The 16,592-nt window shown below is 38.2% G+C and overlaps 1 protein-coding gene across 5 annotated transcripts in view; it reads right to left on the bottom strand.

Moving 5' to 3' along the window:
- PTPRC (protein tyrosine phosphatase receptor type C) overlaps positions 1 to 16,592 on the bottom strand; it is a 62,927-nt gene that overhangs the window by 16,634 nt on the left and 29,701 nt on the right. For 2 of the 5 annotated variants that reach the window (XM_086842029.1, XM_023932014.2), the window contains 8 exons: positions 10,179 to 10,205; positions 7,307 to 7,339; positions 6,861 to 7,082; positions 6,184 to 6,312; positions 5,203 to 5,355; positions 4,430 to 4,564; positions 3,099 to 3,257; positions 818 to 1,014 (listed from right to left, as the gene is read on the bottom strand). In XM_086842029.1, coding sequence (XP_086698155.1) covers positions 818 to 1,014; positions 3,099 to 3,257; positions 4,430 to 4,564; positions 5,203 to 5,355; positions 6,184 to 6,312; positions 6,861 to 7,082; positions 7,307 to 7,339; positions 10,179 to 10,205 — 1,055 coding nt within the window. Of the gene's footprint in view, positions 1 to 817; positions 1,015 to 3,098; positions 3,258 to 4,429; positions 4,565 to 5,202; positions 5,356 to 6,183; positions 6,313 to 6,860; positions 7,083 to 7,306; positions 7,340 to 8,692; positions 8,792 to 9,591; positions 9,727 to 10,178; positions 10,206 to 10,568; positions 10,782 to 16,592 lie in introns of those variants that run through there. The other 3 variants (XM_023932012.2, XM_023932013.2, XM_086842027.1) reach the window with 3 other exon arrangements.

The raw sequence follows: 16,592 nt of genomic DNA, 5'->3' as shown, positions 1-16,592 counted from the left end.
GCAGAATCTGTTGGGAAAATACTGACAAAATATTGAAATGAAACAGACTACACAAGTTCTCTGATACTGCATTTCTTCTGTAAAAACAGAGAAGGAGGAAAAGGCTGCAGGGAATAAGCAAAACTGCTTCCTAAAAGTAGTAAAACTCCATCACTCCTACTGGTTACCTTCTTGCCTAAACTTTACTGAGAGGAACTATCAGGATGTAAAAAAATATTCCTACTGGCAATATTAAAGGAATCACACAGACCATTGGTTTTGTAGGCAACCCCAAAAGTGTGAAATGCCTGACAGAAAAGTTTGAAGGAAGCCTCCAGGAAAGTGAAGCATGTAAACAGAGAATAATATCATTTGTATGGACACAAGGACTGGGTTTGTAAGAGGCTGATGTGAGGACATGCAAAAGGATCTGAACTGCTTTACACCAATTAGTCCCTGAAGAGCCAAAAATCTTCATTCATTGAGCAGAATCTATTTTAAAAACTAAAACATCAGTCATAGTCAAGAAACTATTTTAATCTTATAGAAACCCCAAACTTCTCTCTGAGCCAAGTACAAACACTCTATTCTGCTTGCATTTTTCTTACTGTTAGAACCTATGTGGAATAGCATGCCAGGGGTAGCTTGATAGGCTGGGCATATATTGCATTTTAGTTCCAAAATAATAATTAATTTTTCACACCTGAGGCCTAAAGATTATAAATTGACTCTTCTGCCACCATATTTGCCCTTTTTTTTCCTAAAATAAAGCATAATATACTTAAACAATGAGAATGCAGCAATATTTTATGTATTTTAACACAATAAGCTAACTTACCTTAAATGTATAATTTGTCAGGTACAAGAGATTTTCTCTTTTAAATTCACATTTGTCTTTGCTTTCAGTTTTTCCGTCATTCTCCCAAATCAATTTAAATTCTGCACGTGGTCCAAACTCTTTTTGTTTTTTGCAAGTAATCTGTACAGCATTATCAGCTGTCAATGTTTTTTTAACATCAGTCACTTTTTGTGGTACTGTAGACAAGAAAAAGAGTTACTTGCTCTATTCTAATCATTTCAAACCCAGCATTTCAAGCTGTATGTGCTCATGTCTGTTTCCTGTCTTCTCTCAATAACTTCATCTATTTTCTTCCTTAAACATTTCAGTCCCAATTTTACAAGATAAGTAAAATCAATTTTGCCTTAATCATAGGCTTATCTAAGGTGGTAAAGATGTGAAGTGGAACTGGTAAAAGGCTCTACTGACAGTCAGATTGCAAAAATAGTATGATGGCAAATCTCTCTTACATCTGACATCACTTTCTCATTTGAGAAACATGGGACAACAGACAAGAGAGAAGAAAAAAGAGTTCTCCATGTGAATATTGATTTCAAAACTATTGTAAATTAAGTTTTCTCCCAGGAAAATTAGGACTAGTATATTCTAATATTTGGAACAGTGTCCTTACAATTAAGTCTGGCCTAAAGCCATAAAAACTTTTTAATGATACAGAATTTGTTAAGTCTAATCTGTGATTTCAAACTCTAGTTTTGTATGCTGCAGCAAATGTTGCAGGTTTCAGACTGAGGGGTACAGCCAAGGGACCTTTCACTGAGAGATGATAAAACCTTTCAAAAAGTGAATGAGGCAGCCTATGTAAGGCAGCCTCATTCCAACAGCCTCCTTTCAGTAGCCATACCCCAACAGCCACATTTCAGTAGAACACCACCATGGAAATTTTCTACAAAATCATGTCAACTTGCAAAACAGCATATTGGAAAAAAACAAAAAAAACCAAAAAACCCCACAAAAAACCCAAGCAGCTTCTTTTTCTTTATATGAGGAGCTAAGACCTGTAAGGCTTTATAAGCAGATGAAATATCCCATGTGAGGAGTGGTGGGATATTTGACTTGGCTGAGTGTGCCAATATCATAGCTGATCATTTTTACCCACAGGGCAGATCTGTTAGACTCATATTCCACATGTTGCTTAAAGAGATGTGACAAGGAGAAAGTGAACATTTCTGGAGGCAATGTGTTTGTTGAAGATGAAAACACCTTTTATAAAATGTAGGGGTTTTCCTACTTCCAAGGACTTGTGTTCTACCGATACATTCTTCAGTTCAAGAAGCCATAAAACTCCTCCACTTCCTGCTTGACTTGTTGTCAACTGTCGTGGCAGTTGGAGAAGGTCTAATTAATACTATTAACTCATGACATAACTCATTATTTTCTCAAAAAATAAGGGAAATTAGGTTGTTTGCACATCCGTAAACTTATATTATAGGCTTTAATCTTCACCTGAATTGTTAAAATGAGTGGAACCCAGAAAGTCAGGGGTTCAAAAGATAATATGCTACAACTAGATTTTTTAGAGAAAAGAACCATGATCATGCTCATATATTAGGGCTGCCTAAAATTAAAGCCACATTTAAATTTGTATTACCATTAAGTCTCAGATCAACCTATTTATCAGTAAATTAATTTATCCGCTTTTTTTATATTTTGTGGGGCTTTGGGTGCCAATTCTGATCCCTGTATACTTCAAACAAAAAGAGGCACAGACCTTTCTGTCAGCAGAAGGGCTGGCACACATTTTTTCATCTTTAACCTAATGTTGGAAGCTGTGTACAGGTACAGCCAAGCTAACTGGCACCCATTAGAGATGGACAGTGTTGGTGTTGCCTGGGTCTGTTTCAAGCAAACAGGTAACTACACAACAGAAAGTACAGGTTGTACATCTTTGTAGCTTTCATGTCACAAAGAAAAAAACTTTTTTTATTCTCTTTTTGTTTCATTCAAATTTTTTCTTTATATTGGGACATAATGCTTCCTAAAAACTTTACAAGAATTTCAAATTAGTGAAATCCTATTTTTAAAATTTTATATATATCTAAGAAAAATACTAATACAAAGTGAATAATTAAAAAATAGATCAACATTAAGTAATTTTAAATGGGACACTAATGAAATAAATGTCAGTACAATTATTTTAATGTCAATCAGTTTCTTGACTAATAGTAATACCATGTATAAAATATAATGAACTACAGTAGGAAAGTACAAATTATTTGTGTTAGTATCAGCCTAGTTCATAACAGTTAGTAAACAGATTTACCTCCTGCTTTTGTTGTAAATTCATGGCTTTCACTGCTACCTTCAACTCTGAAACCCTGTTTGTTGATTGTATATGGAGTCACAGTTACAGAAGCTGTGGTATAAGGTTCAAATCCGTTGAAAGTATAGTGAGTTGTGTTGATATCTGTGTTATGAACCACTGAAAAATGAAATTAATGAAATTAATGAAATCTATGTTCAGAGCACAGGAGCTCTTACACTTTACTAGACTTTACTAGACTACCTGAAACCACTGTCATGTGTATTTCTGTTTTAATTACCTTAATCTGGTTCATTTGCTGTGCTAACTAATTCTAAGTGAAGGCTCAGGAAGAGGAGGAAATACCTAAATACAGAGAGAGTATTTACACATAAAGAGTATATTCAGCCTGGGAAGAGGTAAGTAGGAAGGCATCACTGCACACTGAGCAAGTCTATCCTGGTGTGATGCCAGAGATGATGTGGAAGTCCTACTTTCAGGAGCAGCAAACAGCAGAAGAAAGGAATTGCATGAGAAGTGGCATGAGCAAAGCTACTTCCCAAACTGCAGCTGGACTTCAGTGGCTTGTGGAGCAGGGGAGCCATGGCCTTTCCATCTGTCCTTCTGCCTGCTTGCCATCCTCCCTGCACTCACACATTACTACCTCCATCTCCTACATCGGCCAAGCCAAACCAACAACAGAAAATGGCTCATGGGGCTGCCACCCTTTTGGGTTTTGGGCAAGTTTCGGGCATGGAGAATGGGAGAGATTATCTGTATCAGAGGAGCACAGGAGTCTGACAGTCTTTGGTTCCTGTGGCAACCCAGGTATACATAACCTTCAGTATGTGAACAGAAAGGCTGAATTAAGCCTAAAGGATGAATCAAGCCAGGACTAGCTTAGACCTGATACATATTTATTATTATGAGGCTCTTTATATAAGGACTCATTTTCCAATCCTTGTTTTGAAGAAAAGCTTGCATCTGGAGAACATGATCCCAGTACAATGTATATAAATTTATTCTTTGAAATGTAAGGTGACCTAGACCAGCATATCTGAAAGGAGTGGCCATTTAGCAGAAGACATTGGCTATACCTATCTGAACATGTTTATGCCTAACTGCCTTATGTTCATGCCAACTGAAGGGTGACAGGGTCATGTCCTGAAATGGTAAACTGAATAATTTCAACTGAAAGTTCAACTGGAACAGCATTAAAGGAAGGAAATTTTAACATTTGTCTGAAAAAAATTGCAGTGTTACAAGATTCCAATAGGACTTGACAGTGTATTATGCTTGGTGCTCTGTAATTATATACATGCAATTAATTATTTAACAGTAAATATACTTACTTTTGCCTTTCACAATGAACTCCACAGAGTAGCCATGTATAGGACCCTTCGAAGTGTCCTCAGGTTCTGTCCATGTAACTGTTACACTTGTGGTATTTTTATGTGTTACTTGAAGGTTATGTGGTGCTTCTGGAGCTATTGTAAAAGAAAAATAACTATAATTAACAATGAATAAAGAAAAAGTATTCCTCTTTTTACCTACTTTGATTAATTAACTAAATTTCATCTGACACTAAAGCAAGATACCAACAATATATAATATTTTTTGTACTCTATTTCAAGAAAGCATACATAAGTATAAATTGAGTATGTGTAAAAGAATCGTATTACAGTAATTTCATACATTTAATTAATTCAGGAGAAGGTGAATACAGCAACATCATATTTTACTAAAATTGTCCAGTGTCTTCAAATCAAGAATTTAAGACTTGTTTCAGACTAAGTCTGCGCTTTTTTTGTGTGTGTGCCTTCATTCAAAATTCCATATAGTTGACCATATATGTTCTCAGTCTCCAAAACAACAACAAAAAGTAATCACAGTCCCTGACAGAAGGAAAGAAAGGCGCATATTGGAAGACTGAAGGGGTGACTGCAATCAAAGTACAGCCAGGAGGGCAGGAGACAAGGAAGGAGGAGCTGAAGGAGAAGCTGAGCGTGGCAGAGAATGCTGCTCAAAGTGTATCTTTAACCCCAGCAAACCGAGATAATGGGTTTCATAGTAGGGGTTCCCAGAAATCTGTGCAATCTAAAGCAAAAGTAAGCATTACACTTACCACCATAGTCTGTAAGTATGGTGAAGCTTTGGTTGGCAACATTCTTTTCAGTAAAATATATGGATCCAATGCAGTGGTACTGATGGTTTGGTGATAAATCTTCCATCATTTCACAAATTGGGTTTTCATGTTTTGAGTGTGTAGACTGTGAATCTGTAGACACAACAGCTTCATCAATATTTTTCACAACTTCAAAAGTATGTGGCACCATTTTAACCGAGATTTGCTCTACCATATATATTTGGTATAATTTGTAATAAACCACCATACTATTCCAAACAGAAAAATGTACAGCCTGACCCAGCGACTAGATTTTAAGTTCTTACTAATTTAGTTTGCATAAATCTTTACTTTTCATCAGTAAAGGTCATGATTTGACTTTCTAAAGAAACAGCTTTCCTACAAAAATCAGAACATGTCATGGGGAGTCTGGCAGAACCCTGGAATAGCTCTTCAGATCCTGGCTCTTCAGCTCCCTGAAGCAGGAAATCTCCAGCCCCAGACATTCATCACACATTTTTCTGGGGCATGTGAGGACATTCAGCATCCATATCTGCCCTATCACACTTTTGAGCCAGCATGTCCTCAGGCTGGCTGGCTCCCAGAGCAGAGAGCCCAGCCTTGCACATCCAGGAGCCTGCACAGCCAGCGGCCAAGGCAGCCTGCAAGGGGTCAGCTCACAGCACACCCACCGACTGCAGCATTTCCAAACTTCCCAGCTCCCCTTCAGAAAATCAAACAGGACTTCAAAACCTCCAGAAGTTGTGCAACTTGTGAAGTTGGTAAACTGAGCAAAAGAGGTCTCTGAGTTTGAACTTTCCCAGACCCACACTGTTTGGGGATAGTACTCGTCCAACTGGCAATCCCAGGAATTCTGAGCTACCCTTCCCTCAGACTGGCACAATTAATTTAAATCTGCCAGTCTCTCACCAAAAAACATCATCAGCAATGCTTTTAAAGATCTTTAAATAAATAACCCACTTCCAGAATACTTTAGAGGTGATGTCCCATTGCAGGTAACAGTCACATTAGCACAGTCAAGTGAGCTATTCCAGCATAACAGGGCAAATGTGGCGGTTGTGACCTTGACTTCTAGAGGTTCATTGGCAACTGGAAAGGAAGAATATTATACATCATTGTAACATTGGCTATATTGAGTCTTTAAATAACTGTTTATGTTTTTGACTTGTCTTGCAATATGAAGATACAATCAGTATAGAATAACATACAAAGAAATTAATACGAAATGGAAAGAAAAATTGAGAAAGCCTTCATGAGACAAAGACACACAAATATTCAAATAATAAAGCATTAGTCCAACATTCAGCATAAACAGCAGCTTTGAAGTAGTAGCTGTTATTACTATTGTTTAACACACTGCGTATGGTATATGGCCAATGCAGTTAAAGTTCCCTTTTTGCTCTAAAATGAAAAAAACTATGGTTGGTTTACATTATTCTTTAAGAAAATACTGAGAAGTTTTAATGTGCAACTTCAAAATAGCTTGCAAACCATGGACAAAATAAAAAAACTTTCTGTCTGATCCTCTGAAAAGCAGCAAGAATAGACAAAGAAACCTGAGGAAGCTGAATTACTGATATTAAAAAAAAAAAAATAAAAAGATAAGAAAGAAACTACTAAAACCCTTGTACACCTACCTTTTGGAATGAGAAAAGAATCATTGTCTGAACATCTGCCATTTTTTACTTGAACAGTATATATCTGGCATTTCGGAAGCTCTACTGAACGGTTGCTGGAACTCACATTTATTTTTATGCCATTCCCCAAAATAAAATATTCTCTGTCTTTTGTGTCAATTTTTAGTAAAACTTCAGCATTTTTTGAGTTGTTCTTACTGTCTCTTACGTCTCCAATAATATCTAAAAGAAAAGACACTGTAAATGGAGGTGAAAAGACCAGAATTGTTAAATAACTTTAATCTTACTTCTTCCAGAACTGGAAGACATTTTATAAAATAACCCAAGATGCTAATGGATCAGTTCTATTTTTTTACTATTTTATCAGCTTTACCAATTTTCTGTATTTCAGTTTACTATTTGGTCTCATTTCAAGACTGAAGGAGAATAAGGGGTTTGTTTCTTACCACAAGTTGCTTCAGGTATCACTGTGGTAGTTTCTATAAGAAAAGAAAACAGTATGAAGGTCTGTCTTAACAGGTTGGGTATTTTTTCCACAGAGCATTAGAGAAGGGTGACCAGTACTGCCCCAAACTCTTTGTTCAATATATTCAATAGAAGCAAATGTATTTAGCACTCCTCTTACATTTGAAATAAGGAAGAAAATATCAACTACACATAACCCCATTCTTTAGCTAGTTATTTCAGGGATAACGTGTCTTTCACAATTTTTCCAATTACATAATGAACTAGAAACAAACTGGTTATTAGTAACATTTCTGTGCACAAAGTTACACAAGAATATTCCAAAATCACACATTCTCACAGCAGTGTGATTAACTACAGCAGTTTTCCAGGATATGTATGCTGTGGAATGGGTAACTGAGCAGTATAAAATGTCACCAAAGAAACAAAATCTACTTGCTTTTTGCACTGCCATTCTTACCTTTGGAAAAAGATTTATACAACAGTATGGATCATTTAATGACTACTTTTACACCAGGATATCCAAAAGAAATTTTTGCTGGTATGTTTTGTACAGAAGCTTAAGCAAAAAACTTCATCCTGAAAACAGTTACTTAATATAGCCCAAGGTAAAGGTGTCAGTAAAACACACAGGTATCTTTTCATAGAAGGTAGACCCTAGATTTGCCTGCCTGCAGGCTGGGAGTGACCTGGCTGGATAGTGGCCCTAAGGAGAGGGAAAACTGAGAGGGACCACTGCAGAGTCACCAAGTTTGTTAAGGGCAGAACACCCACTAGTGAAAGCTAAGCTCAGTTTGTCAAAGAGCAGACAGCAGCCTACAGCTACTCAAAGGACACTTCAAAAAGATGGAAAGCATCCAGTTCCTGCATGTACTTTGCACAAGCACATACATGTATTTTATTGACCTGAGCGATTCCTTACAGCACAATGGCAACTAAAATCACTGTTTAGTGCTTCAACTACTAGATCCCAAGTAAGTATTATTGCTGTGTGAAACCAAAGGGGAGACACTGAAAGATAGAGAGGCACACAGATCTTGGATGTATTCACACCTTTTTGCTGCTTGGTAAAATTTCTGTGAATAACAAGAGGAGTACTGACACAATAATTGACAGATTTAGATTTACCCTACTACTATGTGCCACTGTGTGGAAATAATTTCTGCTTTGCACTTGCTTGACAAACAACAAATCTGGTATCTTTAATATTACGCATAAACAGTAAGGTTCCTAAAAACAAGATTAAGTTTAATGCAGTTGTATGCCTAATTTGTATGCTTAGATTTGATTCTAAATGAACTGCCTCATTCAAACCCATTTTCTGTCTGATGTATCAGAACTGTGGTAGCTGGGTGCAAGTTTGTCACCTATTGTGTGAGTGGAGCTGAAAGTGGGGCTGATCCCAGTGCTTGCTGGCATGCTGACTGATGAGGTGGTGCTGTGCAAGGATGTTGAATAGTAACCATCTGTAAGAAAATAAACAATATATCAGCATTAAAAAGTGAAATTAATTCTTTCATATGGCTTTGTCGTCAGAAATGTCTTACACTACAGCACTTCTCTGATTTTGTTTTTTTTTCTTAGGGGATTTCTGTAATTTAGAGAAGAATGCTAAAAGAAAAGTCATATTAATATAGTAAATAAATAAAAAAAATAGTATTTAAGTAGAAAGTAAATTTTTAGGAGTATACCACTTACAAATTAATTTTGCAATGTACAATGACAAATTTTTTGGTCATTATTTAGTCATAATTCCAGATGAAGTCAACATAAAAATAGTGTTACAATTTGTGGGAAAAGCTAGAACATTTTGCTACATTCTTACAGTAAAACACAATTATGAATAATGCTTGTGCTGTTTCACAAACAACAACTCTAGGTCGTGCTCATTTGCCAGATCACATATCTTGCTCACTATATTTCTTACCATATCTCATTATTTACCTCCCTGTTTATATACCACTGACAGGTTTTTATACTCTCTTTTAGGTTCATTCCTATTGCTCTTGCTTTGGGGACAGCCTTGTTGGCAGCAGCTGGCATTTTGATGCTACTGTGGTGACTGCAAGACTCGTCCCTGAGATAGCAGACCTGGCCCTCAAACAGCAGGTCCTGCACATGATGCTGGCATTGCCACTGTGCCAAAGCACAGACACCGCTTCCATTCGATGAACCATGAGTAGAAAAAGGCTACCCTGGTGCTGAATGTCTGTTTTCCCCTAGAGTTTTGAGAGCAGAAGATGACTTGTAGAGGAGGACAGCAAACCTGCTGTAGCATTTCCGGAGGGAGTGCGTGCGGTGAGGGCAGCGGAGCTGCTGGTGCGTGCTGAGCTGCTCGGTGCCGGGCTGGGGCTGGGCTCTGTGTGCGTGGAGAAGTGCGTGCTGTTTGCGAGGGTGGCACCTGTGGTGAGAGGTACAGCAGGGTCAGTGATGCTCCATTAATGTGTGCCCGGCCCAGGAGGGACAGGGCTGCCCACAACAACAGGATGCAGTGCTGGAGCACTCTCGTACTGAGACACTGGGAATTTTTAACAAAGTAAAGGCACATCAAACATTTAAAGTGTGGGTGATTCAACAGCTGTCAGATGAACAGCCAGTGAGTATATTCTTTTTTGGTTACGATTGTGCCTTTCATGCTAAATGCTGTGTTTTAAAATATACCTAAATACATTACTCAAAACCAGACTTGCCTGATACTCCTGCCTATTAAGACAGTATATTTCATTTTGTTGGGTGAATGAAAAGGCATTATACACTCTGTGAGGTAATTGTGTGTGAGGAAAAAAACCAAAACAATAAATTGTCAGGGGAAAAAAAAATCAAGGCAGTTATGCCATGTGAATTTTTTCTTACCAGGTGTGATCGTTGTTGTCTCCTGTCCTGAAAAAGAGAAAGAGAGAGAAAAAGTGTAACTTAAACTTTCAAGAAATTTGCCAAAAATTATAAAAAACCACATTCATTCTTCCCAAAATCAGCCAGACTTTCCCCAGGAAATTACACATTCTTAAATTATATTAAGTGGATGTAGCAACAACCAGACCTCCAAAATATCAAGTATACAGTCACAGAATCACAGAATCACAGAATCACAGAATCACAGAATCACAGAATCACAGAATCACAGAATGGTCTTGGTTAGAGAGGATCTTAAAGATCATCAAGTTCAAACACCCCTTCCATGGGCAGGGATGCCACCCAGCAGATCAGTCTGCTCAGGGCCCCGTCCAACAAACTTCTATTCACCTGTTTGGCTCTTCCTTCCTCCTCCTTTTGCTCTTTTTCTACCAGATCTGTCCCACTATGTTTGTTTCTTGGAATTTATTTATCTCCTTTTTTTGTGGCGCTTGTTTTTCAGATAGTACTTCCATGTTTATAATTTCTCTGTTATTTCAGCTTCCCTATGTGGCACTTCACAACTGCTGTAGTTTTAGTCTTTTGAAAATAGACTCCTTCAACCTTTAAAGTAAAAAGTCAGGTTTATGTGAGAAACTGCAATACTTGAGAGGTACATAAGTATCCTGTTCATGTGTCAGCATCAAAACTTTGTCCATCATCTCTGACACAGAAGATCAACATAAGCAGATATCCCGGGACTCCAGAGATTTTTCTCCTTATCAACCTGACAAGCAGCAGCACACATGTTGGCTGCTCAGTGGCCATCATAGATTCAGCACCCCATATGGACAGTTCAGAAGGCTGACAACAGCCATTAAAAACACACAACCAGTGATGACAATGTCACCTGCAGGGAGTGAGGATTTCTTGGTGCTCAGAACTGTCATGAAGTGTGTCTAAGCCATGATATGAATATGAATGTATGTGGGAACTGACAGTGGTCAAATAAGATTTTTAGGCTTCAGGCACTAGCTTGAGCCTGTGGGAAAGTCAAGTACACAACTTTCTCACTCTGGCCTGGGAAATCGTAAGGAGGAATCCAAACAGTCCTTAGAGAAGGAAAACAACCTTTGCAGGCGTTGCTTCTCTCCTTGTTGTTTACTTGCAAAAACGGCCAAGGGGTGATGTTCCTAACTGTCCAGTGATGGTGATGTGCTGGTTTGATGACCCATGAAAGCTTTACCTTTTCAGACCTTCTCAGAACTGTCTATAAAAGAAGATCAGGAAGAATAAAAAGTGCTCTCTCTTTGTAACTAAGCTTGAGAGTCTGTGTCGTCACTTTGCTGTTCCTAATACAGTGTGAAAAAAGTACACAAAAGCTGAAGTCTTGCAAATACTTTTCTAGTGAGCAACTGAATTTGTTTTGGAGTGTACATGATGCAAGATCTCTTGCTAAAAATCACAATTTGGAAAAAGCCAGTAGCCTGACACCTTACAGAAAAGCATCAAGAGAAGTCAAATGAAGTTTGGCTAAAAAGAGTAATGAAGTATTTATTTCTTTACAGAAGTGGGGAAGGGTGTTGCCTAAAATCTGGTCCATGTTATGAGGATATGGGTTTATGAGATTTGCCTGAAATCATGAAACTCAAAATAACATTACTCTTTATTGTAAGAATAAAATCTCTAAACTGTAGCAGACTGAGAATAGATTGAATAACATGGGTGTAGAAGCCACTACACTAACAAGTCTAGCATGTTAATTCATTTATAACTATATAAAGATATAACTATATCTTCATTGAAACACAGACCATGCATTCTTTTCAAAGCTACAGAATCTAAGCACATGAAGCTTCCTAACCTAAGAGAGTTTACAGATAAGAAACTAAAATATAGGTGATCTTTTGAACTGTCAATGCACCTTCAGCATCTGAAACCTCTTGTCTGCAGCATTTCTTTACAACAATTGCATGATCTATAACTATGTATTAAACTTCCAAGGAACCCTGTAAAACTAACAGTCATATCCATTCATATTTTCCATAAGCAATAAATTTTCAATGTATTTTCATGTTTTTCAATTCCGTGTTTGAAAGCTGGCAGTTAGTAGTTTTAAATTCCATAATGTGATTTTTCTTTCTTGAAATGGCTTTTTAGCTGAAGAATCAATTATTCCTCCTCCTTTTCCAAATCTTACTTTGGTTTAGCACAACAAATATACCTCAAGCCAAATATGAACTTTCCGTGAGCATCGACACAGATTAGCTTCCACTTAGAAAGTTTTCCAAGAACAAAATAAAAGAAGTTGCAGAAAAAGTCCTAAATTAAACTCTGCTCATATTAGTAAAACATTCAGAAATACTTTTCAAGCTATTTACTGATCTCTGATGCAAACATGATAGAAACAAAAATATATACATCCAGGCTGCCTCTTCCAAGTAAAGTGAGATGATAAGAGATAAGGGGGATCATAAGCTTGTCTGTGTTGTGTTTCTGGTTGCCCCATTCACTTCCTTAAGATTCCTTGAAAATAATTTTCCCCATCCTCCCCCTTGTAAAGTTGGGAATAATGCTAATAGCTTAAATAGCGTGTAAGGTTGATTGCTCACTCCCAGTGAGAGATGCTAAACATTACACATAATCATAGAACTCCAGAGATCACCTGGTACCACTGCCTTGCTCAGAGCAGTGTCTTAAAACAATATGGTAAATAATAGTCTGAGATTGCCCTTTTTTTCCCCCTCATAACTAAGCACTGCCATTTTAACAGAACTTCATGGCAATTTTATGGCCTTCTTAAGCATTTCAAGGGTCTCCTGTGATTCTATTCCCTCATATGTTTTATTATAGCAATGGAATAGGACACAGTTGAAAAGAATTCAATAGGTGGCACCAGAACACTAAAAAATCCTCTCAAAAAGAAAAGCCAATGCATTTCCCCATGAAACCTTTTTGAGAGATTTTGAATAAAATGAAGGAAAATTGAGAAAGATCCAAATGCACCAGACTCTGTTGCTCTGAGATTAATAGGTATATTGATTCTATTAATTTATTTTTAATTTATTAAAAAATGTCCCAGTGTTAACACATCTCTGAGCTAACTTCAGGCTAAGTTAACCTCAAAGACAAAACTGTCTGCTCATATTTATATTCTAAAACCTAACTCTAGAAACTTGAACACTGAAATCCAAAAATATCTTCAAAATGTAATGAGGATGTCCAATCCCCCAAACACAGGCTGTGCAGTATGAAAGCTTGATGATTGACAAAGTAAGCAAGTCAGTCCAAGTTTAAATGGAAGCTATCCCAAAACTTTTCCCAAAGCTTAAACTGCATCCAACCGTAAGACATTCTTAAGATGGTATGTATTGGATAACAAGGATAAGATCAGATAACCCAAGTGGAAGAATTAGAGCATAGAAAAAGTTCCTACTACTGCAGTTTTTTAAGCTTCCCTCTCCCTTCTCTTGATTTGGCCACCAGTTGGTTCCTGCTGACTTACCTAAAAGACTTCAGACTCATCAGTAATGTTTGAGCAGATCTGGCCTTAATCACATGCCCTGAAAAATGAAATAACCAGCAGCTCATCCCAAGGGCAAATGGGAGCCTGGCTAATCACTTTCATTCGCATTCCTACCAGCTGGCAGACAGAATGCTGCTTCAAGGAAAGGTTTGAGATGGAATGACAGGCTGCCAACAAAATACACCCAGAACAAATGAGTTGGCCACTCTTTCTCCTGAAAGCCTAAAGATGTACTGGCCCTGGGAGTGAAACATGGAAGTACTGCATTATGAAGTACTTTCAATGTTCAACAAGAAGAGCAAAGAGAAAAATTGTAAAAGAATCCAGGCCACCAAAAAGAAGCCAACCTCTCAAACCCCCAGGACAGCAGGCTGGGTGACATCTGGAGGTACAGGAGCTGCTGCATCACCTCTGCAGTACTGACTCTGCACTCACTGTGCAGAGTGGTTGCACCTATATAAGAAGTCCAGTTGTATAAGGAGACAGCATTTTGTATCACTGTCGGACACAAAATTATTCACACAGACACAGCTCGAAGTGAGATGAAAGAAGAAGGAAGTTTATTTGTTCTTTCGGTATTTTTAGGTTTTTGACAATGACCAGGGATTGGATAGTCAGGTTACCACCTTCCCAACCACACTGGCTGTGAGAGACATCCATCAAAAGGCATATCTTTAATGGAATGTATAAACACCTATGTTTATAGTTACTTTCCTGGGAAAGTGGCTAGAAATTATGAGAACAATATTGAAAGGCCTGATTCTCAGGGCGACACATTTTGCTGTCTTATGAAAATGTTTTCACTTGGTAGGACCAAGCAATTCAACTGAAGACAACTGGGACCTAGAATGTGTCAAAAGCAGCAGGAAGTGCCAGAACACATTTCCTGTGTCCATGTGCTATTAATAACACAAACTCCAGCCGGTAAGATGGAGATCCTGTTGAATCAGCATTAAGAGCCAAAAAATGTCACCATGTTAGTAGGGGCAGAAATCCATTAGCTGATGACAGGGAACATGCCTTTTAATTCCATTCTGCTGCTCAATTTGCACAGTGAGTAAAATAGACCTGGTTTTGTGTTTCCTGCTGGACTGGCCAGGAGGCTACACTTGCACGGCAGCAGCTCAGGCTGTCTGCTCTGAACACAGGTTTGCTGCAGGACTGCATTCCTCCATCCACACAGCACAGAGCATGTGGGAAGGATGCCTCTTCTGCTAATAGTGCATTTGGTGTTTTATCTAGCACGGTACCATACCAGCTGGCTCTTCACATCCAGCTGTACTCGCATCTTTGCCAGAGCTTGGAGGGGGCAGAGGAAGTAATCCTTCCTCTCAGCCTCATGTCTGTAAAACAGTTGGCAGCCGGGTTTTGCTGCCAGGAAAAATGCTTAGTGACTCTGCAGAGCTGTTGTCCTTCTCCCAGGATCTCTTCAGCCTTTAGGATATTGGACAAACCCCCAGCAACCACAACCAGGCAGTATTTTACACCAAGCAACTAATGTAGGTCCACATTCTGCCTTCCCTCTTTTCACAGCTGAACAGCACTGCTTCAGCAGGGTCAGGGCTCTTCACATCTGCACAGAAAGCAACAGGATGTGGTCTACTTGTTCAGATGGAGTAAGGCTCTTTGAGGGGGTCTCCTAGCAAACAGCACAGACATTGCAGCTCCCCTGCAAGCCAACACGAAATTGCAAAAAAAGAACAGTTCCTGGTGGGAGGTGAAGGGTGAGTAAGGCAAGGAGCCTTACAAAATGCTGCCAGCCGCCCTTTGATTTATTTTTAAACTTCAAGTGGGATAGGATGTAATTCACACCTACTTTAAGGCTCCCTTGTGCTACCAGAACCAGCTAAAGAGACCTTAAAGTAAATGAGCATCAGGGCCAGAGATGTTACTGGTATTTTTGCTGAAAACATAAAACCATGGGATCCATTGCTACTTCAGAAACAAATCTGGGCAGACCTAAGAATAAACTAGCAAACACTTAAATCTGAGCAATTCTATACCACAGAGGATCTCCCAAATTTTATAGGCGAGATCACATGTGCTGAAGTGCTTTCATAATCAGAGACTTCAGAATCACACTTTATCACTAACTCTGGGGAAGAAAAAACTAAGAATGTTCCCAGTTTCTGGACAAACTGCTACTTTTTCAAAATTGAGTAAAAGAATGCCATATAGAGTTCGTCTTAAGAATATGTGAAATTTTTCATGCTCTGAGTCAAAAAATAAACTACTCATTTGAGTTTACAGTATAGAATTTTCTCAGGTGAGAGACATTGCTTAGGATCCTCAAATAAAAAACCTACTCTTGTGGCCACTGAAGATGAAGCCATCAATACACTTCTAAGTTATTCATTGTCTAATTGATAAAAGTCTTCATACCCCTATAGCAATCATAGGAATTAGAACTAAATAAACATTATAATTTCTTTTCCACAGGCAATATTCACATTATTTATTTTCACCAGAACTTAGGGATAAAATGTTGAAACTGTGAATTTTAATTTAACAGAAATTCTAAAATGTTCTGATTGAGAAATGCTAATTGTTTGCTTTTGACATCTGGATTTAATATCCATTCTGGCTTTTCAGAATAATAATTAAAATAGTTTCCATCTGATTTCTCCAAATATTTATTTTTGCACGAGTTCATTAATAATTGACTCCCACAGCAACTCCTTCACACTGTACATCTTTCTGCCCAAGAGCCTGATCCTGGCACTCTTTCCTACACCTTTAACCTTTGGTTAAAGTATTATCTGAGAGTCAAAGGTCTTTTCTTTTCCCCAAGCACCTGCCACCTGAGACCTGACTAGCAGTGGGGAAGGCGTGATCTTCCTGCAGAGCACAGCTCAGGAAGGAGTGCTGGTCTAACTATGGCTAACATGATAGGATGTTGCATTATGCTT

Source organism: Cyanistes caeruleus, chromosome 9 (assembly GCF_971803275.1).
Source record: "Cyanistes caeruleus chromosome 9, bCyaCae1.hap1.1, whole genome shotgun sequence".
NCBI lineage: Eukaryota > Metazoa > Chordata > Aves > Passeriformes > Paridae > Cyanistes > Cyanistes caeruleus.
Note: the sequence above shows the minus strand (reverse complement) of the source record. Positions and strands in the feature narration are given on the sequence as shown.